General features: G+C 54.1%; 1 protein-coding gene across 1 annotated transcript; it reads right to left on the bottom strand.

Annotated features, from left to right (window-relative positions):
* Positions 1-294: 294 nt before the first annotated feature.
* PMP22 (peripheral myelin protein 22) lies at positions 295-21,845 on the bottom strand. The gene is made up of 5 exons (XM_064151773.1): positions 21,758-21,845; positions 20,754-20,854; positions 19,440-19,539; positions 8,651-8,791; positions 295-2,075 (listed from the first exon to the last, which is right to left on the bottom strand). The coding sequence occupies exons 2-5, from the start codon at positions 20,829-20,831 to the stop codon at positions 1,909-1,911; spliced, it is 486 nt and encodes a 161-aa protein (XP_064007843.1). The 5' UTR covers positions 20,832-20,854; positions 21,758-21,845; the 3' UTR covers positions 295-1,908.
* Positions 21,846-23,839: the final 1,994 nt, after the last annotated feature.

Raw genomic sequence — 23,839 nt, forward strand, 5'->3', positions numbered from 1 at the left:
ACCACCCCCAAGATCAAACATTTCTCCCTTCCCTCCAGTCTGAATCTCCCTCTTTTAGTTTCAAACGATCCCCTTTTGTCCTCTCACAACAGGCCCTGCTCAAAACTCTGTCCCCAGCTTTCTGCTCAGCCCCTTGAAGCCCTGAAGGCCTCCCTGGAGCCTTCCCTTCTCCAGGCTGAACAACCCCACCACAGAAACCTTCCATGCAATGGCCACAGAAGCAGATTGGAGGAACTCAAGCTGGTTCTCAACACCACCACCCCCCCCCCAAAATGCCCAAAAAAGCAGAAGCAATTGAGTTATTCTGACTTTTATTTCATTGCTTCTTAGTCCACACAGTTGGTATAAAACCAGAAAAGCAAAGCAGGGGAAAAAAAAAAAGAAAGGAAAGAAAAAAAGGAAATAACTAAAAAAAACAAAAAAAACCAAAAACAGAGCCCCAAAGTGAAACAAAGACAACAACAGCAACACAGTGCCTGGAGTCCTCAGAGGGCAGCCTGGGGACTGTGCAGGTGCCCATTTAATTCATGGCCAGACACATCAGACACACAGACAGAGGACAGACACCTCGCTCCGGCAGCAAACACCACAGAGGGATTCTCGCCTGGAGCTCTTTCTGCTCCTCTTGAGCACGGAGAAAAGGGGCAGGGCGAGGGGAAAGTGGAGGGGAGAATAAAGGACCTCAGTTATAAATGCTTTATTAAAAATAATAGTAAGAGCAAATCTAAGTACAAAAAGCAGTTAGGAGCTCATTTATGTTACACAGAGTTATTTCTCGCCTCTAGCTTTTGTCGTTTGCCTGGCGGCTGTTAAGTGGATTTCCAGTGAAGAAGGTTAAATGGCTTTAGCACTATAAGGAATGGTAAATAGATAGCACCATTTCATACATCTGGTATTGGATTTCATAGCTATACTTGGGCCTGCTTCTTTCTCAGCTGTAGTTTAGCTCCACGGCAAGGAGGAAACACACTTCGCGTTGCCCCAGCAGCTTGGCACGGCATGGCACGGCATGGCACGGCTCGGCACGCACCCCCCCCGCCAGCCCCACAGAGAATCACAGCCCGTGTGGGTGAAGGGGTGGGGAAGGACAACAGCCCACGCTGGGCTGCAATCCCACCTAAGTGATTTAAAAGCCCAAATTCCCAGCGGGTGTGGCGCAAGGCAGTGGGATTTAGGCAGCTTTAAGTCATTTAGGCAGTAGGGGCAATCAAAAGCCTCCGCTCCGAAATCCTTCAAACCTTTGGGAAGTGTCTCCCGTCAGGTCTGGACGCGCACTTCCATTACCAAAGGTCACAGCATGTGGCAGGAGCAAGGCCCAACCCTTCAGCCGGTGTAAACAGGCGTCGCTCCCGTTTACACCGGCCCGAAACCAGTCAGAACTGGGCGTTTCTGACGGCTCCATGCGGGCTGGGACGGGGAAGGAGAGTTCAGGTCCAAGAGGATTTGTTTTTTTGCATGAGAGGAAAAGAAAATCATCACCGCGCTCTCGTTACGCTTGTTAGGAGCAATAGTTCCTTAGGCACTTGCTTTAGGCTTTAAAACATAGCGTAGGGTCAACAGAAGCAAACAGTACTATGTACATATATGTAAAAAGTGTTATAAATAGGTTTTTTTTAAACCATAGATACTATATACATCTTCAATTAACAGCTAACCCTTTGAGTGTTTCCTTTTCTTGCAGGGAAGGGGAGGGGGAGGTCGTTCTGGGTTTGGGTTCTGGGTTTATTCCTCTTTTTGGGGGGGGGGTTCTTTTTTGTTATTTTTTTGGTTGTTGTTGGTTTGTTTCTTTGTTTGTTTGTTTCTGGTTAATTTTCTTCTCTGTTTTCTCGTCTATTTTCCCTCGCCTCCATCTCCTCCTCGGACGCCGTCGTCAGTGCCCTGGTGACGCTGAGCTGCCTCCGCGCGGCCTCACTCGCGCTTCCGGAGGATGACGTAGATGATGCCGCTGGCGAGGGCCAAGGGGAAGGCCAGCCATGCCAGGATGTAGGCAAAGCCATAGGAGGTGTTTTCCGAGGCTTGGTGCCAGTCCGTGTGCCTCACTGTGAAGATGGCGGCGCCGCTCATCACGCAGAGTCCTGCCGGGGGAAGCACAGGTGGGGAAAGGGTTAGGATCATCACAGGATGTTAGGAGCTGGAAGGGACCTCTGGAGAACTTCGAGTCCAGCCGCCTTGCCAGAGCAGGGCCAGAGAATCACAGTATCACAGTATCATCAGGGTGGGAAGAGACCTCACAGATCATCAAGTCCAACCCTTTACCACAGAGCTCAAGGCTAGACCATGGCACCAAGTGCCACGTCCAACCTTGCCTTGAACAGCCCCAGGGACGGCGACTCCACCACCTCCCCGGGCAGCCCATTCCAGTGTCCAATGACTCTCTCAGTGAAGAACTTTCTCCTCACCTCCAGCCTAAATCTCCCCTGGCGCAGCCTGAGGCTGTGTCCTCTCGTTCTGGTGCTGGCCACCTGAGAGAAGAGAGCAACCTCCCCTGGCCACAACCACCCCTCAGGTAGTTGTAGACAGCAATAAGGTCACCCCTGAGCCTCCTCTTCTCCAGGCTAACCAATCCCAGCTCCCTCAGCCTCTCCTCGAATCTAGAGCAGGTCGCACAGAAACACGTCCAGACAGGGCTTGAAAGTCTCCACAAACTCTCTGGGCAGCCTGTTCCAGTGCTGCAGGACCCTTAAAGTCAAGAAGTTCTTCCTCATGTTGAGGTGGATCTTCCTGTGCTGCAGTTTCCATCCATTGCCCCTTGTCCTGTCCCAGGGCACAAATGAGCAGAGGCTGTCTCTGTCCCTTCTTTCCTAACCCCCAGCCCTCAGATATTTATAGACACTGATTAGATCCCCTCTCAGTCTTCTCCTTTCCAGACTAAAAGCCCCAAATCATTTTGGTTGGAGAAGACTTTCATCAGCCAGTCCAACCATTCTAACTCTGCCAAGGCTGGAGCTAAACCACGTCCCTCAGCACCACGTCTCTGTGTCTTTGAGGCACCTCCATGCATGGGGCTTCAGCCACCTCTCTGGGCAGACTGCTCCAGTTCTTTGAGAACCCTTTCAGTGAAGAAGTTTCTTCTAGTGTCCAATCTAAGCCTCCCCTGTGCATCTTGAGGCCATTTCTCTTGTTCTGTGTGAGAAAAGACCAACCCCCACAAATCATAGAATGGAATTGTTTTGGTTGGAGAAGACCTTCAAGATCATCCTGTCCAAACATTGTCCAACTCTCCCAAGGCTGCTGCTGAACCATGTCCCTCAGTACCACATCTCTGCCTCTTTTAAACACTTCCAGGGATGGGGATTCAACCAGCTCCCTGGACAGCCTGTCCCAGTCTTTGAGAACCCTTTCAGGGAGGAAGCTTCTTCTAACATCCAACCTAAACCTCACCTGGTGCAACTTGAGGCCATTTCCTCTTTTCCTAGCCCACAAGCAGGTTCCTGATGGGAACTCAGAGCCAGAGAGGATAATAACCCACCACCAGCATGGGAAACTGATTTTATTGTTGGCCTCTTGTATCTCATCTCCTGGAAGACTAGGGAGCGACTGGGGGTGTATGATGCTGGGAGCTCTGTCCTGGCTGTGGGTGAGTGGGAATATCTCTGCCAGGGTCAGCAAGTAAAGCAGGACCTCCTGGACCAAGTGAAGATGGAACCCCAGGGCCAAGCAAAGCTAAAGCCCACGGGGCAATCAAAGCTGGAGGCTCTTGACTAAGCAAAGCCAGAGCCCATGGGGCAAGCAAAGCAGGAGCCCTTGGAGCAAACAAAGTAGGAGCCCTTGGGTCAAGAAAGAAAAAGAGCTCTTGAAGCATTCCAAGCAGGAACCCCTGGAGCTGGAGCCCCTGGGGCAAGCAAAGCCAACATCACCTGGGCTAATCCATTCACAAGGCAAGCACTGGCCATGCCTCAGCTCCAGCTCCTGCTCCAAACCCACCCCACTCCCTTGGCTGGCTTATTTAAAACTCACACTGTAGCCTGAACAGCGCTACCAGAGCTGCTGCAAGAGGTCAGACACAAACTTCATTTCTTTCAAGGTTCAGAACTTTACCTTCTGCCCAGGCAACATAGCTGGGGACTATGGATGGTCTGGCCAGGCAGGTCTGTGCCCTGCCATCTCCTGTCAGCCTCCAGGGCTGAGTACCTCAACTACAAACCCTGCTCCCTGCAAGCCCCACTGTGCTTGTGGCTTGTCCCTCTTCCCCCGCTCCTGTTGTCCACCCTCTCCAGCCATGGCTTCCCCCAAGGGCTGTGGAGCCAAACCCAGCTCCGGTGAGCCACGTTTAAGCTTTGTTGCAAACCCAACCCATCAGCATTAGGCACTGGCCAGGGCTAACACAAAGCCACCTCTATTCCTGCCCTAAAACAAGCTCTTTCAGTCCAGCCCAGCACTCCTATTATACAGTGGTGGGGCTGTTGTTGGAGCCGAGTTCCAAACCTCCTGCATGGACCTCAGGACCACCTACATTTAAGCAGGGTGATATTTGAGCTGCAATTCCACTTGACACTGCTGCTTTTGTTCTGGCAAAGTGCAGAAGTGGGAACACGTTTCAGCAGGGCGCCGCTGCTGCACTTTCCATTCTCTGAGCACGGGAGCCAACTCCCACTGCCCCAGCCCATGCAAAGGCAGCACAACAATGGCCCTGGCCCAGGCTGGGGGGACAGGGCACAGGCGTCTGGCCACGCTGGTCACCTACAGATGGCAGAAAATACAGCAGTGATTGTCCTCCTGAGGAATGTGGCAGAGTGGAGGCGATGGGTTTAAGTCTGCTTCTGGAGCGTCTGCACTGGGTTGGGTCTGAGGATGTGCTCAGGAGGTGGAGGACTGCCTGTAGTCATGGACTGCCTGAAGTAAAGGGTAGCCTGCAGTCAAGGGCAGCCTGCAGCCAGGGACAGCCTGAAGTCAAGTGTAGCCTGCAGTCAAGGGCAGGCTGCAGTCAAGGACAGCTTGCAGGCAGAGACAGCCTGCAGTCAAGGGCAGGCTGCAGTCAAAGACAGCTTGCAGGCAGGGAAAACCTGCAGTCAAGGGCAGCCTGCAGCCAAGGGCAGCTTCTTTGCAACTTGCACCAAAAATACATCAGCAGGTGTGGGGCCCTGCACCTGGGGAGGAATAGCTCCCTGCACCACTATGGACAGGAGGGTGACTTCCTCTGCACAGGAAGACCTGGGAGTGCACGTGAATGAGTCTACCAGGAGCCAACAGTGTGCCCTCATGGCCAAGAAGGCAAAGAGTGTGGCCAGCAGGTTGAGGGACATTCTCCTCTCCTTCTGCTGTGCCCTGAAGCCACATCTGGAGTCAATTCTGGGCTCCACAGGTCAAGAGAGACCGGAAACTACTAAATAGGGTCCAGTGGAGGCTACAGAGGTGCTAAGGGGCCTGAAGCATCTCTGTAAGGGGACAGGCTGAGAGCCCTGGGGCTGTTAAGCCTGCAGAAGAGCAGCCTCAGAGGGGATCTGAGCAATGCTCAGCAAGAGCTCAAGGGTGAGGGGTAAGAGGCTGGGGCCAGACTCTTTGTCGGTGGTGCCCAATGCTGGGACAAGTGGCAATGGGCACAAAGTGGAACCCAGGAGGTTCTGTCTGAACAGGAGGAGAAACTTCTTGCTTGTGAGGGTGCTGGAGCCCTAGAGCAGGCTGCCCAGAGAGGTTGTGGAGTCTCCTTCTCTGGAGAGCTTCCAACACCAGATGGACATTGTGCTCCTGAGCAAGCTGCTGTGTGTGCCCCTGCTTTGTCATGACTGGATGATCCCCAGCGGGGCCTTCCAGCGCCACCATGCTGGGGTTCCATGATCTCCAGTTTAGATGGAGAGTACACTCTAGTCTTGCTTTGACTCCAGGAGGGCAAATGCTACCTAAAATCTCTTCCTGCTGATCAGCATTTGCTGCCCCAGCCCTGTAGATGAAGCAGGCTGGGTGCTGGTGCATGCCTGAGGTCTATTTCCAAGGCAGGGCTTTGAAAAAGGCTGTGGGACGTATGGAAGAGCCACAGCCTTTGATGCTCAGCCTACTCTCCACCCCACAACAACAGCAGCTCTAGGGTGGGGGGGATGAAAGAAAAGGGGGAAGAGTGCTGCTGAAGCTGGAGAGTGGGGTCAAGTTGGGTCAAACCGTAAGAGGCCTGAACCAGCATCCCTCCCATGCTGGACTTGCACAGCTATGAGAATTACTTGTGGATGTGATGGACCCACCGAGGTTGGAGGGGAGCTGTTGAAGGCCTTTTGATGACTTCATGACTGCTGAGCTGCCATCAGAGGAACATCAGCTGAGGATTCACTGTGCCCTGTCACTGCACAACATCCCCAACTGACCTCCTCTCCCTAGCTTGTTGAGCTACAGAGGAAATCATAGCAGGCAACAGCTCCTGCCCTTCCTGCTGGCTCTCAGGGCACTGCTGCCCACTTCTGCCACCCAGCAGTACCCAGTGGTTCTGCCCCTGGCACCCACTGGCACAGGTCCAGCAATGCTGGTGGGTAGGCTCCAAAATTGGAGACTCTCAGCTTTGCCAAGCTGCATGAGCCTAAGAGGAGTTTCAGGGCAACTTCTGGAAGAGCCTTCTCATCCCATCTCAGAAGGATGGAGGTCCTCTCCAGCTCTGCTGGAGCTGAGCATAAAGACAGATCTGCAGACCTGCAGCAGAGCTCCATGGTGCCAGGGCATTGCAGGGCATGGATGAACTGCAGAGCCCAAAGGACACAAGAATTTCCTCCAGTGGCTCTAGACAGTGGTGGCCTTCCACAGCAAGCTGCGAGCAGACCACATCAGGTTCAGCTGCTTTGACCAGAGCCCTCCACACCTCTAAGTGGGATCTCCAGTGCTGTCATTCTGTCCACTTTCCTACCAACAACCCTGAAACTTAGAGTCAAAGACCACAGCTGCCCTGAGCCCATTCCTCCAGCCTTAGCTAGGGAAAACAGCAAGGATGGTCATCCCTGCCCAGCTCTGCATGGCCCATTCAGATCTAAACCACAATGCCATAAGGAAGCCTCATGGAGATCAGGTCATACTTTTCCTGTCCTTCATGCTGGCTGAGGATGAATTTGAGCCCAGCCTCAGGTCCAACAAGAAAAGAGACAGTAGGTCTGTGGCCTGATGCTGCACCCCCTTAGGGCACAGCACAGACAGGAGGGTTGCAGTCTCATCTTCTCTTCCTCTGCAAATGAGGATTCCCCAGCAGTCACTCAGGAGAGAGAAACCTGCTGCTGGCAGATCTATTAGACAAGCTCTCAGGCAGATAACTGCATTATTAATGCCAATTTCCCCTCCTTGTCTCCGGGGCTGTAATGGGTTTCTACACATCCATCTTTCCGAGACAGTGAACTGATCTGAACTCACCACCTGCATCGTGACCAAGCAGCAGATACACTTAGGATAGCTTTCATGCCACACTTGCTAAGGCAGGTTAGCTCAAGGCTTTTCCAAGCTTGTGTGGAGGCCAGATGCTTAAAGGATGCCCAGAACCTTCATCTAAAGTCAGTGGATGAGTTTTCCCACTGATTCAGTGGCAGGACCTAGGGTGGCTTTCAGGTTAACACCTACATGATCGGTCTCCTCCCCGGACAGGCAGAACTGAGCCAGAACCTTGTTGCAGGATTTTGTTTTTCTAGTCTGGATGCTTGCAGATCTTCTCCACTGCTTTCACAGATGGAAAGGTAAATGGAGCCAGTGGCTTTACAGCATCTATATTTGGGAGAACCATGACGTAGGACATCAACCTTGGCTCATTGCCAGTGCAGAGTTCTTTAAGAGTTAAAATTAGTAGCTGAGAGGTCACAGCCAGCTGGCTCACCCTGCAGCTCCAGCGGCTCTTTGCTGCTGTGGAAAGCACCAGGCCCCCTCTTGCTAGGTTTATAAACAATCATTGGGTCCTCTTTCACCCAAAGAGGTTCTTCACTACTTCCCCCCACCCTGCCAGCAGTTGTGGGAACCTTGCCCAGCCCAGCAAATGTGGATCCAGAACCAGCATAACCACCCTGCACCCTCAGCACCCCACATCAAGCCGTGGGATGATCAGGCAGAGCCCTCAGCCTGGCAGCCCCCGTGCATGCCCTGCCTGTCCCACCACCCAGAACCACCAGCACAGCTTTGCCTCCAGCTAGGTGGGTCTGGCACCCTGCCTCTCCACAGCCTTCCTGGCTGAGGCAGTGTCCCTCTTACGCCTTCCACGATGCAGTGGCAGGGCTTGTATGTGGATTCACAGATCCATTGAGTTGGAAGTGACCCACAAAGGTCATCTTGTCTGAGACCCCCTGCAGTCAGCAGGGACCTTGGAAACTAGATCAGGCTGCTCAAGGCCACACACAGCTAATATGCCCTGACAGATGGATCCCATGCTGAGGTGGGATACATCCTGCCCTGACACTGCACAACAGACCAAACTGACCTTGTGCATCTCTTCTTGCCCTTACCTCCACTCCCAAGTTTCCCTGAGCCACAGAGAGAGTTGTAGTGCAGACCAGCCCCTGCCCTCCTTGGCTGTCAGGGCACTGCTGCCCACTTCTGCCCAGCAGTGTCAGACCTCAACAGACCCAAATTATTCATCCCACTTCCCCACCGCTAAGCCCCGCAGGAGACAAAGGAGTGGCCCTCCTGCTCTCAGGACCCAAGAGTGTGCTGCTTTGCACTGTGACACAAAAAGCCTTTCCCCCATCCATCACCCCTCACTTACCAGCAAGGATTTGGAAGAATGCAGTGATGTAAAACCGCCCTCCCTTGGTGAGTGTGAAGAGCTGGCAGAAGAACCAGAACAGGGACAAGACGCTGAAGATGACCGAGAGGATCATCATCGCTTGGACAGACTGCAGCCATTCTGGGGAAAGAAAGACAGGCAGACACCTCAGTGCTGGCACCACAGGCAGCGAGTGCCCCCTGCCCCATAGCCTTGGCAGCATCCCCTGTGCCACCATCCCACCCTTGTGTTTCCGAATAGCTGGGGGATGCAGCTGCCGACGAGGTCCTCAGCACAGGCACGATGCTGTTTCAGATGGAGGATGTGTCTGTGCATGGAGCAGGGTGCTGGGATAGAACAAGTGGCAGGACCAGGACCTTTCTCAGGGAGCAAGGACAATAAAATATTATCTGAAGCCTGCAGAATCACAGAATGGGTTGGGTTGGAAGGGATCTTCAAGATCATCCAGTTCCAACCCCCTGCCATGGGCAGGGACACCTGTCACCAGCAGAGGTTGCTCAAGGCTCCATCCAACCTGGCCTTGAACACCTGCAGGGAGAGAGCATCCACAGCCTCCCTGGGCAACCTGTGCCAGTGTCTCACCACTCCCACTGCCAAGAATTTCTTACTAATCTCCAGTCTCAATTTGCCCTCCTCCAGCTTCAGTCTATTCCCCCTCATCACAAGAAGCCTTTGCAGAAAGTCTCTGCCCAGCTTTCTTGTAAGCCTCCTTCGGGTACTGAAGGGACAAGCTTTAAGGCAGAGCTTCTCCCCCAGCTTCATCTCAGGGTGCTGAGTTGCAGCAGAAACACAAAAGCCACTAGTAACAAGCCTGAGCCACCCAGCCGAGAGGTAAAACAAATACACAGGGAGTGAGAAACCTTCTGCCCTTGTGAAGTCAAAGCTTTAGTGAAGAGCCTACCCCAGCTGCCAAATGCAGCTGCTTCCCAGAGCAGACCAGTTAAACCAGCCTCTGCATGAGTCACTGCCCAGCTATTTCCAGGCTCCGTGGGTGTGTAACTCCCCATGTTAAAAAACACCACCAAAAAGCCAACCAACAAACATAAACAAATAAACAAGCAAACTGCTGCCCCATCCCATGAGCTGCTGGAGCTTGACAGAGAGAGGCAGAGCCCTCACGGCGCCCCAGGATGGGGCCATGCTCACAAATATCTCCACCTTAGCCTTTCCATATAAAGTTAGAGCTCAAAATGAGGATTTGCAGCCATCCTTGAGAGGTCTTTAAGGATGCAGCATGGATTAATTCACCACAAAAGCTAGAGAGGGCTTGGTAGGGGTAAAGTGAGGCACAAACCACCCGGTGAGAGGCAGAACAAAAACCATGCTTTGTGCTGGATCCTTGGACAGGGGAGAATTAGGGAGCTTTGAGGTCCAAATCTGATGTTCCTGACACAGTTTTGTTCCCACAAGCTTCACTCCCCTGATGCAAGAAACAGCAAAGAGCTGCAGTGCAGCTCAACTTCCAAAGCAAGCAGGCTTCAACCTGGCAACCTTCAGCACCTGGTGTGGAAATGAGGCCATTTGGCACTACCCAGGGCAGTGTCTGCTCCGAAAGAAAGCATCACACTTCCCTACCAAGCCCTCACAAGCTGCACTTGCTGAGGGTGGAATTTGAACTGGAGTGCAAGGTGTAGCCCTGAGCTGGGCCAGCAGTGATGATCCAGGCCTCCCAGCAAAGCCATCCCTGCCTCTAGGAAAGCTGGGGAGGAACTTTTTAGGATGTCAGGGAGTGATAGGAGTGGAGGGAATGGAACAAAGCTAGAAATGGAGAGATTTAGACTGCATGTTAGGAGGAAGTTCTTCAGCATAAGGGTGGTGAGACCCTGGTGCCGGTTGCCCAGGGAGGTGATGGAACACCTGGAGGTGTCTAAGGCCAGGCTGGATGAGGCTATAGACAGCCTGATCTAGTGTGAGGTGTCCCTGCCCATGGCAGGGGGGTTGGAAATGGATGATCTTTGTGGTCCCTTCCAACCCTGATTGGTTCAATGATTCTACAGTCTCACAGAGCAGAGCTCTGAGCCTGCTCACATCCAGCCCTTTACTGACTCTTATTGGTCTCCTTTGTGAAAACAAGGGGCAGGATCCCCAGCTCAGCATTCAGAGACCCACAAGTGATAGGATGAGAGGATATAGCCACAAGTTGTGCCAAGGGAGGTTTAGAGGTCTGACATTAGGTAGAACTCTTCCCCAAAAGGGTTGTCAAGACCTGCCCTAAGCTGCCCAGGGCATTGATGGAGTCCCCATTCCTAGAGAGGTTCCAAAGCTGTGTAGATGTGGTGCTGAGGAACATGGTTTAGTGGTGACCTGACAGTGCTGGGTTAGTGGTTGGACTCTATGATCTGAAAGGTTTCTCTCAACCTAAATGGTTCACAGGGTCACAGAATCCCAGGTTGGGAGGGACCACAGAGATCCTTTGGCCACATCTATCCAGATCATAGTCCAGTTGAAATGAGCTGGCCCAGCAATGTCAAGCTGAGTTAAAACTCTCCAGTGCAGAGAAATCCACCACTTCCCTTGGGAGATGATTCCAGTGTCCAACTGTTCTAATGGGGACACATTTTCTTCTGTGGGAATGTCCCCAGCAGCAACTTGTCCCCATCACCCCTTGGTCTATTCCATGAGACTCCTTGTCCAAAGGGACGCTCCATCTTCTTGGTAGACACTCTTTGAGTGCTGCTCCAGGCAATAAGGTCTCCCCCAAGCCTTCTCTTCTCCAGGCTGAACAAATCCAGCTCTCAGCCTTTCTTCCTATGGCAGCTCTCCCACGATTCCATGACTCTTAAGTGCAAGTTGCTCTACTCCCATTAAACCCAAGCCCAGATGCCATCAAACTTCAGCTTTATAAGGCCAGGTAATTGCCTTTAATTCATTAGAAACCAGCACTAGAACTGCAGATGGGCTTGCTGCCTCCTCAACCCCACATGCTTTCAACATCATCTCTATTAGCTGTGTCCTACCTCCAGGCTTTGCAAACTGAAGTGAGTTCCTCCTCACCCTGCCCCAGGCAGGTCCAGCCCCATGAGCTGTTCTGCAGGGCTGTCATCACTGTTTACTCCCAGGCTGTTATTTGTGGTTTCTCCTGGGCAGCCAAGTCAGTTATTCCTTTTTTTTATTGTTGGGTTTTTTTTTTTCCTTTCTTCCTGCATCTCTTCAGCTCTGTGTTTATATCTTTGTTCTTCAGGAGGAGGAAGAAGAGGAAATGGAGTAGAGAGGACAGATAACACCCTGCATGCTGTTTCCGGAGAGGACCCACGGGGAGCATTTTTAGAGCCCTCGTAGGCAGTCAGAAACAAAGTAAAGGCTTTTACAGAACTCATTTGAGAATTTCCCTGAGCTCTACAAGCCCCAAATGTGCTCAGGCCACCACTTGAAAAGTGCAAGAAAAAGCCTTCAGCCCTGGGCTTCTGAAGCCCACATATCACTGTCCTAAAGCATAACAGGAAAGGAACCTAGAGCAGATACTGAACTTTAGAGTAGAAATTGAAACCTGAAGCAGAAATTGCAGCTGAACCCCTGTCAGAAAGGCTGGGGCTAACCCAACCCCTTCTCACCAAAGCCCCAGCAGGCTTCTTTGGAGGGAGGTTTTATACGCAGATATTTGGTACAGCTGAGCATGATAGATGGGACTGACAGAAGCATGCCCTTGACCAGGAGGTGGGTAGGTTCAGACTGGACATGAGGAGGAAGTTCTTCACCATCAGAGTGGTGTGGTGAGAGCCTGGAATGGGTTGCCCAGAGAGGTGGTTGAGGCTCCATCCCTGGAGGTGTTTAAGGCCAGGCTGGATGCGGTTCTGGCCAGCCTGATCTAGGGTAGGGTGTCCCTAGAACAGGGAACAGGCTGCTCAGGGGGGTTGTGGAGTCTCCCTCTTTGGAGATACTCAAAACCCACCTGGATGTGTTCCTGTGTGATCTGGTCTAGGTGATTCTGCTCTGGCAGGGGAGTTGGACTGGATGAGCTTTGGAGGTCCCTTCCAGCCCCTGACATTCTGTGATTCTGTCATCTACTGGCCCAGCAAAAGACATATCCTGAGCAGAGTGCTTCCAAAGCAGACACTTGGGCTTGAAGATCTGATGAAGAACTTGAATCCAACTTGTATCCTCATCTTTGATGCAGATGAGTCCCAGTCACAAACACTGGGGCTTGCCATGAATTTAAACCTTGACAGCAAACATCCCTTAAGAAGGTTGAAAAGAGCTGAAGATGCATAAATAGTAACTCTGATGTGTCACGATTCTGGGGCTGAACTTAAGCCCCACCACTTGAAGTGAACATCTCTGTTGAAGAGAACAGCATCATGGCTCATCAGGCACACCCAGCAGAGCTGCTGAGCTCCTCTAGGGAAAAAAAAAAACATTGCTCCATGACATTGCAGTTTTCTTCTGCTTTGGTCCCAGACCTCCTACCAGCACAGGGTAAAACCTTCTCCATTCACAATCTCAGTTGCTGGATGCTCAAGCTGAGAGAAGCAAATTTGCACCCAGTGTTTGCTCCTTTTCTGTCCTCCTATGTCCACTGCCTGCAGAGGACCATAGGGTGCTGGACTGAGGTATTCCTGAAAGTACCACCAGAAAAGGGAGACTTTAAGGAGCTACAAAGGTATTTGTAAGGGCCAGGGGATGAGTAGGTGGGAAACACCAGGGCTGTGAGGAGACAGTGAATGAACATAGTGGGTCCTGCCCAAGACTTCGTGGTCCTCTTTTGTAGCATCCTTCACAGGGACATGAAACCCTCAGAGCCTTCTTTTCTCCTCTTGTCTTTTCCTCACAGCTCTCCTCCTTTTTGCTTTCTCCTCAAAGCTTCATCCAAGAAGTCTCTGGGGCCGAGAGGTCTTTAGCTCTCCAGGGCAGACACATTCAGATGTCCCATCAGACCGCCAAAGCTCACACCCTGCAGAGGCAACTGTCAGTGGTGCCAAGGCTGAAAAACACTTTCCGTAAGCTCCACAGTGCCCAAACCAGTTCCTCTTCAAGCCCCTTGATGTGGTAGCTCTGACCTCCTTTTGGCTTGTGTGTGAATGAGCTGAGGTGCTTTCCTTTCTGGCTCAGGTCCTCCAAAGGCTTAGGTACCACTTCTGACTCATTTCAAGTCCAGGCAGCAGAAGCAGAGATGGGGAGCAGAGGTGCCCTGACCCACAGGAGTACACTCAGCCTGTGGCCACAGGGGCATCCAAGAGTCTCAGAGCCAAAACAACATTGGATTAAGACTTTTCCAGCACTGCACTCTGCAGTGGACTCCTCCACCCATTCTTCTGGCTTTGCAGTCATAGTTCACTCACAGGTTTGCTGCGTTTTTCCCTTTTACTCCTCTCCCATGGGCCTTTCACCAAGCAGGGAAGTTTGACTTGACCCTCCCTTTAAGCTGGCCACACCATTCCTGATGCAGGCCAGGGTGCCATTGGCCTCTCCTCACAGGGCTGTGCTCCAGCCTCGGTGCCCTTCTCTGGACACCTTCAAGCACCTCAACATCTTTCTTGAACTGAGTGGCTCAGCAGGTCCTATCTCCCTCAGCAGATGCCTGTCTCCCTTAGCAGATCCCTATCTCCCTTACAGGTTCCTGTATCTCTTAGCAGATCCCTGTCTCCCTTAGCAGACCCCTGTCTCCCTTACCAGGTCCCTGTCTCCCTTACCAGGTCCCTGTCCCCCTTGGCAGGTCCCTGTCTCCCTTGGCAGATCCCTGTCTCCCTTAGCAGATCCCTGCCTCCCTTGGCAGATCCCTGTCTCCCTTACCATGTCCCTGTCTCCCTTGGCAGATCCCTGTCTCCCTTACCATGTCCCTGTCTCCCTTACCATGTCCCTGCCTCCCTTGGCAGATCCCTGTCTCCCTTACCATGTCCCTATCACTCCTACCAAAACCAGAAGAAGAGCAGTAGGGTTAAAAAAAAAAAACCACAACCAACCAACCAAAAAAAAAAAGACTCAGTTGTGGAGAGAGAAGTCCATGTTTTGAGGAGAAAGAGAAGCTCCCTGTCTGGAAGTTTGGGGTGGGATCTACTGGAGGGGTGCTGGGCAGCCGAGGTGGGAGCGTGGCCGGTGGCAGCAGTGGACCCGGGCAGCTGGGGCTGGCGCTCAGCCGAGCCCCGCACACAGCCCTGGGGTTCAGAGCTGAATTCTTGAGATAAGTCTTTTCCAGGAATGTCTGACAGCACAAGCCAAGCAAAGATTGCAACATTTTTTCCATAGTTTTCATCCTCTTGGAAAAAAAGGGGAGGAGAAAGTAGCCCTTCTCTAAGAAGCAGAGGCAGAACCCAAAGCACAGAGCAAGGCGGCTGGCAGAGGTGCAGGAGTGGGCAGCGGCCACCCCACCTGCTGTTTCCTCCTCCCTTCCTGCTGCTTGCTGCCAGCAGAACCATCCAGCCCTCACTTACACGGGGGCCTTCAAGCCGTGCTGTGAGGAATGTGGGAGGTGGGAGCTCAGCCTCCATCCCGTGATCACAGAATATCACATGCAGCTGCGCTCCAACAGTCCTCCTGTGGCCAGCCCTTGAGTTGAGTGCTGTTATTCAGAGTCATAGAAAGGATGGAATGATTGGAAGGGACCTTAAAGATCATGGAGCAAAACTGGAGGTGGGTAGGTTCAGACTGGACATTAGGAGGAAGTTCTTCACCATCAGAGTGGTGAGACCCTGGAATGGGTTGCCCAGAGAAGTGGTTGAGGCCCCATCCCTGGGAGATGTTTAAGGCCAGGCTGGATGAGGCTCTGGCCAGCCTGGTCTAGGGTAGGGTGTCCCTGCCCATGGCAGGGGGGTTGGAACTAGATGATCCTTGTGGTCCCTTCCAACCCTGACTGATTCTATGACTGTATGTTCATCCAGTTCCAGCCCCAGTGCCCTGGGCTGGCACACCTTCCACTAGCCCAGGTTGCTTAAGGCTCCAGATAACCTGGCCTTGAACACTTCCAGGGTTGGAACCTCCACAGCTTCCCTGGGCAACCTGCTCCAGTGCTTCACCGCCCTCATGAGGAAGAATTTCTTCCTAATGTCTGAGCTAAATCCAGAACCTTCAAATTTGAAACTATTACCCCTCATCCCTCCACTCCATGCCCTTGTAAGAAGTCCCTCTCCATACCCACAAAATAATCTGTAAGAGGAGGATCATGGTCCCATATCTGCCCCAGCGCTAAATGCAAGCAAATTTGCTGGCACCTGCTTATAGCAAGCTCAGCTTCTTGTTGGGCATCCATGTAACAGCCATCCAAACAAAACGTGGGGGACAGGAGGCTCACCCACCTCTCACCATGCTGAGACCAAGAGGAGCATCTCAGGACAATAAACTCACTGCTCTGGTTCTATGGCAAAGCCCCCCCCAAGCCCCTATCTGTGCTGAAAACACAAGGACATAAAGGTGCTGGAGCTTGCCCAACAAAGAGCAACCAAGCTGGTGAAGGGTATCAAGTCCTGTGAGGAACAAATGAGGGAACTGGGGTTGCTTAGCCTTCAGAAGGCTGAGAGGAGACCTCATGGCCCTCTAGAGCTACATCAAAGAGGTTGGAGTGAGGAGGGGTTCAGACTCTTCTCACATGCAACCATTGACAGCCAAAAGGAGAGGTCCTTAAATTATGCCAGGGGAGATCCAGGTTGGCTATTAGCAAAAAAAATCCTTCTCAGTAAGGGTTCTCAAGCACTGGAACAGGCTGCCCAGGAAAGTGGTGGAGTCACCATCCCTGGAGGCATTTAAAAGCCACATGGATGTGGTGCTGGGGGATATGGCTTAGCAACAGTGGCAGGGTTGTGAGCTCTGAGAGCAGTTGGACTTGATGATCCCCTCAAAGGTTTCTCCCAGCCTCACCAGGTCTGTGATTTTATGGCTCAGCCCTACCTAATCCCACATCTCCTGAGTACCAAGCACCCCCCATCTCAGAAAGAGAGAAGGGAATTACCCACACTACAGCAGCTGCTGTGATGGCCAGAAGGAATAAACTGCCTCTGCATAAAGACCATGTCCTGCCAAGGTTCCTGAAGGAGGATTTCCCCGCCCCAGCCCCGAGCAGACCTTGGCATTCTGTGATTAACCATTAAGTACCGTTCTTGGCACGGGCAGGGAGAAGCAACCTCTTAAAGCTGTCCACAGCCCAGCACAGCATGCACAGCCTGTTTGGAGAGATTGAATTCAGGACGGTTTGTGGTATCTGCTGTGGGATCTGCCAAAGTTTTGAAAGTAAGCAAGTTCCTAGCAAAGGGAGGTTGAAGAGCACAGTGAGGAGCAGGCAGAAGACGAGTGTGAGCCTTGGAGGTGGCCCTGCTACAGCACCCTTGCCCTGTGCCCTCACTGTCACTCCATACAGTGCTGGCATCAGCTCCTCCAGCAGCACAGGGGTGAGTCAGGGTTAGAGGAAGGGCAAGGGTTAGGATAAAGGTTGAGGCTACCCCACCAAGGGGCTCAGAGATGGGCAGCAGGGAGGGAGGGTGCGGAGAGCCACTGGAAAAGATGCTGCACAGTGTCTTCATCCTGCTTTTACAAACCAACAGCCTAGGAAAACAATCTGTTCACAGCACCAGTGAACTCTGGGTGCCACAGTGTGGGTCCCACCAGATGAAAAGTGGTTCTCAGCAGCATGGCTCCCACACCCCTGCTGTAGGGTAGATAGGGGAGAAGCTTTTGCCCAAGCAAAATGCCCTTCTCCTGATGCCAAAGCAAAGCCTTCACATAAATAAGAGCTGGCAGAGGGCTCTTCAAGATCTGAGCACCACACAACTCAAAGAGCAGCCCACTGGGGCACCTTATCAACCTAACTCAGCAGCATTTTTAGCAGGGCCATCTTGAAAGAACCATCGCTGTAAAAGATCCAGAGAGAAGCCTGCCCTGAGCAGCTTCTGGCAGCAAGGCAACAGAGACTGGAAACACCCAGCAGGACAGACAGACGTGGAAGAAACCATCCCAGCCACCCTGTGGACACTGACAGCTCCCTGAACACAGAGCATCCTGCAAACATCCAGAAAGAGCCATGCAGGTTTGAAAAGCAAAAGATTTGGGGAGGCTTTAGAGCCCTCAGCCTTTGGGACTCCGGCGGGGTGGGGGCAGTCGCTGCCTTTTATTTCAAAGCGGCAAGGTCAGCAGATGTGGAGCACGCATGAATGGCCCTGAAGCAGCCTGCCTACGCTGCAGATAGCCAGCGCCAGCCAACTGCTGATGAAGGACATGGCTCCAGAAGGATCCCGGCCCTAGGATAGGATCCAGCAGCTTCCCGGCCGACCCGGACACCACCAGGCGTCAGCAGAGACCCGCGATGGTGGCTTCGCTCCCACCCAAACCAGAGCTGGGCTCCATGCGGGGAAACACAGAATCGTTTTGCTTGGAAAAGACCTTTAAGATCATCGAGTCCAGCCATTATCTAATTCTAGCAAGGTCTGGTGCAAAACCGTGTCCCTCAGCACCACATCTCTGCCTCAGCAGAGCCCAGCACAGAGAGACAATCCCTGTCCTTGGTCTGCTTGTCCAGCTTCCCACCGCTCCCCTCCACTGCTTCTATCCAGGGAAGAGGGAGCGGGAGCAGCAAGAGTCCACCTCCTTCCGTGGGGTAACCACGAGTGTTTTGCTGCCAGCAGGCTGCGGAGCAGTGTGACTTGAGTGCCCAAACCCCTCTGACAGGCTCCATCACCACCAGACCCTTAGAAAGCAGTGAGTGCTCTCCACTGTGACTGTTCCCTCCTCGCTGAGCCCACATGCCATCGGTTTGCTCCTTGGCAGGAGCGTGTTTCCGTCACAGTGTGGCTGTGCTCCCAGTGACATCTGTATGACTCAGAGCTGGTTTCACTGGGAATCACACTGTTTCCAGGGAAAAGGAAAAACCCAAGGCTAACTGGAAACAACTGGTGGATATAACACCACTGGCCTTAGTGCTGCCGTGCGGGGAAACTGAAGCACAGGCTTGCTTGGCTCCCTGAGCACTTATTTAGTCTTACTGGTGCCACTGTGCACCCTGGAAACTCTGTGTCATGATGTCTTAACAAGCACCTCCTCCCTCCTGACCTCAGCGAACAGCTCGCTGGGTGATATTGCTCAGCATGACTCCATCCTTCACCCAGCTTGGTCCAGAGGTCACCCCAGATGTGCAGGTGCCACAAAGGGGATGCAGAAAAGTCTGAGCGCACAGCACATCCCACACGTGCTGCTCAGCAGCAATCCACAGGGCATGGAGTGACGTCCAAAAACTCAGCCTGACAAAACAGAGGGGCCAGGGGTGTCCAGGCTGTCCGCAGGGGCACCACAGGCAGCTTCAAACACTCAACAACCACAGCAAAAGGGAGACCTGCTGAAAATGGCCTCTTCAATGCCAGTACTGCAAATCCCACTCCAAGGGCTGCCCTGTGGCTGCACATCCAAGTGTGATCAAAATGGGCTAAGAACAGATCACCAAAAATCACTTGAGCTGGTCATCTCTGCTGTGGCTGTGCCAAACACCCTGCCACGGTGCCACCAGGAGCTGCCCCACAGATGGAGGTCAGCAGGGCGGAGCAATGGGTAGTGGGTCTGGTACCCATGATAAGCCCCATTGCAACTTCAGAGAGAGTTAATGGGGAGGTGGAGCAAACCCCCCCCCCCCCCCCCCTTCGCTGGGGCAGCCTTGGGAAGGCACTGGAACACTCTTCCTCTGTCCTGGGACAGAGCAGAGGAGGCAAGGGGAAGGGATAAGAGGGAACAACTTCAGAGGTGATGCAAGAGGGACTCACAAATAACCTGCAAAGCCAAAACTCTCTGAATTTCCTATGTCTGGGGAGGAAGATAGAAGTGAGAACAGCAGCAGCAGCCCTGATGGCCACCAGGCACTCACCACTGGAGGACGATGCGGTGCAGCTCATGATGTTGTTATCATCCATGGAGCAGTTCTGCCAGAGGTCTGCCGCATGCCCATTGCCATTCACCAGCCATTGCTGCAAAGAGAGGCAGCCCAGTGAGCAGAGCCCTGGCAAGAGGCTCAGGCACCCACCTACCCACTCCCCCCACCCCCAAGCATTTGCCACCCAGCAGCCCCAGTGGGCACCAGCGCGCCTGTGCCTGGCTGGGCGCTCCCAGGCACGCGTTTTAATTTAGAAAGAGGTCTGGAAGGTCAGTACTGACGTTTGCTTTTTGCTGCTTTCACCTCAACGGCACCAGAAACAGAAGCTCTTTATTCTCCTTGAAGGTGGAGCAGGTCCCCCAGAGGGGCGGACGCACACTTCCTGCCCCTCCGCCGTCCTCGCCCGGTGCCTGGCCGGGATATTTGAATGTTTCCATGTGATTGCTAACCACTTGGAAGAGTTTGGTAACGTCTTCTACTACTGCTACCACCCAAAAAAAATCCACAAAAAACAAAACTCAAGGGAAAAAAAAAAAAGGGAGGAAGAAAAGAAGGAAAGAAGGGAGGAAAGGAGGGGAAGAAAAAAAACCCAAACAGAAAGAAGGATCTGGTAAGCCAGCTCAAACTCACCAGCTCCACAAAAATGCTGCCTGAAAACCAAGTCAGGCCCCTTCCCAGAGCTGCTGACGTGTTAGCTGGGCTCTGGATCTAGAACAGTGCTGGAACCCTCACTGCAGCATCCAGCCCTTCCCGCTGCTTCCAAAGCTTGAGCCTTGAAAAGGACCCATTTGGGCTGGGAGGCAGAAGCTGTGCCCAGTTCACAGCCCAGTGGAGCAGGACTGCTGGTGCTGAGGAGCCACTGCACAAACCAGCCCCGTTGCTCAAACTGGCCGTACTGGTCCTGCAGGCTGGAGCCCCGTTAGAAGGTGAAGCTCCCTGGGTGCAGTATCAACCCCACGGAGGGTGGTTTGGGTGCTCTGAGGCTGCCCCCTGATGTGCATCAGCGTGAGGATGATGCTGATGGGCTTCCACAGCCTTCTCCTCGCTGCTAACAGGGATCTCCTGAGCACCTGCTGCAGCACACAGGCCAAGTGACCCACCAGTTCTACCTGACAGCACTGGCATAGGAAGAGCTTTTGGTGCAAAACACTCCCAAGCCAGGGAGACCAGCGATGGGCAAGTAAAAGTTTCCTGCTAAAAGCCAGGCTGGAAAATAAACCACAGCTGAAAATGGCAGCTTCTGGCCTTGCCACACTACAGTGCCCTCACCCCCTGGTGCCCTGGTGCCTGAGGAAGGTCCGGACTTACGCTGACGATGGTGGAGACGAAGAGGAGCACCAGCACAGTGACATGGAGCACGATGATCCCCAGCAGCAAAAGCAGCATCTTGGCGGCGGTGGAGATCAGAACTGGAGAGGGAGAGAGATGCTGCTGGGTGTGTCTGTCTGCCTGTCTGTCTGCCCGGGAGGCCCAGCCCCGGGGGCAGCAGGAGGCGCTCGGCCGGTGGTAGGGACCCGCCCGGCCCCGGGGGATGCTCGGGCAGCGCCCGGCTCCTTCCTTCGGCCCCGCCAATGGACCTAGGCGGGGAGTGTCCGAGTCTTCTGCCCGGACCCACTCCTGGACCTGGACCCCGACCTTGCTCCCCCAAGACCAAGCGAGGTCCCCAAATCTCTCGCCGTCCCTGGAGACCCTCGAGGGGGCTTCCCCTCACCCCCAGGCCCTCACCTCTGAGAGCAGGGCTCCGATCCCTCTCCCAAAGGGGTCCGTGCTCCTCTGCACCCTCGGGGAGGGGTCAGTCTCGGCGCGTCGCACCCGACGGAATACCTCGGCCCCTCTCCTGGGAGGAGGGGGGAGTTCCTCTGCCCACCTACACATGAGACCACCGGAGGGGTGACCCTGTCAGCCCCTCTGCCCAGGAGAGGCTTTCACTGGTCTCTCTTCCCTGAAGTCCCCCGGGAAGGGGAACACACACAATCCCTCTTCCTCGGGGTCTCTATAGTCCATGTCTCCTCGGCACCCCCAGCAGAGCCTCTCTTGGACCCTCTGCTCCGGGGGAAGCTGGAGGGGGAGGGCTTTCCCCAGCCTCTCTCCTCTCGGAACCGTCGAAAAAGGAGGAGAGAACTGCCCTGATCCCCTTTCCCAAAAAGACTCCCGAAGGAGGATGGAAGAATTCTCCCCCAGTCCTTCTCCCTTGAGGACCCTCTCCTTCCTCTGTACTCCCTTCCCTGGAGAAGGTGGCAGCGCTGCGCCCCCCCCCCCCCCTCCCCCAGTCTCCCCCCGCTGTCGCTGTCCCCAGCCCTGGCCGTACTCACGTCGCGGCGGAGCCGAGAGCAGCGGCAGCAGGAGCGGGCAGCGGGAACGGGTCGGCGCTGTCAAGTTTCCCCTTTAACCGGGGCCACCGCCCCGCTTGCGTCTGCGGGACAGGGAGGGCCCCCGGGCCGCTCCTCCTATAAATGCGGCAGCGCCCTGGCTCCGGCACGCCTCTGCTTCCCCCTCCCAGAGCCCGCTGCAGCCACTGGCGGTCCCATCCCCACTTCTCATCCTCTTTCCCCATCCCCAGCTCCCTGTACTCTTTCCCCATCCCCACCACCTTTCCCATTTCCTGCCAGAGACATCCCCATTCCCATCCTCACCTCTGCCAGGGACATCCCCATCCCCATTCTCCCCACCTTTCTCACTCCCCATTCCCTGCCAGGGACATTCCTATCCCCATTCCCATCACACGCACACACGCAGGATCTCTCCCCATGGGCAGTGGAGAGATTCTGTGGGGACACCCTCTGACTTGGCTGCTTCCCGAGTACGTGGGACCCCCAGCGAGGACTCTCCGGCATGGGGTTCCCATGGGGGAGCAGGGGGACTGGGCATGGGGTGGGTTCTTTGGCCTGGAGCAGAGGATGCAGTGGGCAAGGGGCTATAGGAAGCCAGGGTGAACCCTGGGCAGGATCCTGTCCCGCGGCTGCTGGGTCTTTTCCTGAGGAGATAAGAAACTCCTTATCTGAGGGACTAGCAGGGAGCTCTGCTCTTCCAAGGGTGCGTGGGGAGGGGGAGATCATCAGCAAGCAGAGCTCTCTTGCAGCCCCTCACCCCGGAGGCGGTTTGGGATGGGCAGGAATCCGTGGGATAGGGTTTGGGGAAGGAGCTCCTCCTGGCTGCCCTGAGGTTAAGGAAACTGTCACCTCTGATTTACACGGCGTGGCTGTGTCCAGGAAAGCGACACTGTCACCGTTTGCTCCTGCGGTGACAAAGTGATTCCGGCTCTTGGGCTGGAGGGGAAAGCCAAATTCTGTGGAGCTCAGCAACTTCTCACTAAATGGAGGGTGAGTTTTGTCCAAAACGCTGGAAGAGGACTCAAGTGCTGAAGAGGAGTCCGGTGCTGGAGGACACAGCAGCCTCCCCTCGCCGCTCAGGCAATCTCTTGAGACAAACCTCACACACCTTCCCTCACCCCCTCAGCAGTCCCCGCAGGAGACCTCTGCAGCCTCCTGGGCGTCCTGAGCACTGGCTCCAGCCCCTCCAAACCACCTCTTCGTGCACCAGCTCCAAACTACTCCTGCTTTGTTGTGGAGCTGGGCATCCAGCCACCGAAACTGTAAATCTTGGGAGAAAAGAGGGAGAGGAGCGTGCTTGGCTCCTTGCTCCTGGCAGGAACAGGCATGTTCCCTGCAGCACGGGCTCTGCTCTGCTCCAAGTGGTCCCATCACACGCCTCAGCCAACGAGTGGGGAGCTCAGAGCACTCTGTGGGGGTCGGGGGGAGATGGGCCAGCAGCTGAAACGAGGCCCCCAGCCTCACAGCGTGCCCCAAGCTCCTGTTTCAGGACATGCCTGCACGCCCCGATGGGCTGCCGCTGAGCCAAACTCTGCTCCGGCAGCTCCAGCTCCGCTTCGTGCCCGGGCTGCATCCCCTCCTCCAGCCAGCACCCACCCGTGCCCGGGCAGCTGTGCCGCCGCCGCTGCACGTGCTGTCGGCAGCCGGTGCCATCCGTGACTGCAAGCCCCAGAGGACTGCAACATCTGGACCTCCATCAGGACATTCCTGGCTAATGAGGCTATTTTGGGCTGTTCTGGCTCTTCGGGCTGAGCGCCTGCGTTGCTTTCAGAGCACAGTCAGCCGCCACGCTCGGGGCTGCACAGGCACAGAGCCAAAAAGGTCTTGTCCCCGAGGACTGAGATCTGAGCTGCTGTTAGAGATCATCTTCTGGTTCAGGTTTGTAGGACTGAGACCTCAGCTGCTGTGTCTCTGGATAAGTTGTTCAAAACATTCATAGAATCATAGAATCATTTCAGTTGGAAAAGACCTGCAAGATCACCGAGTTCAAACTTCAGTCTGGCACCACCGTGGCTCAAAGTGCCATGTCCACAGGTTTCTTGGACATCTCCAGGGATGGGGACT

This window comes from Pogoniulus pusillus, chromosome 11 (genome assembly GCF_015220805.1).
Source record: "Pogoniulus pusillus isolate bPogPus1 chromosome 11, bPogPus1.pri, whole genome shotgun sequence".
Lineage (NCBI taxonomy): Eukaryota > Metazoa > Chordata > Aves > Piciformes > Lybiidae > Pogoniulus > Pogoniulus pusillus.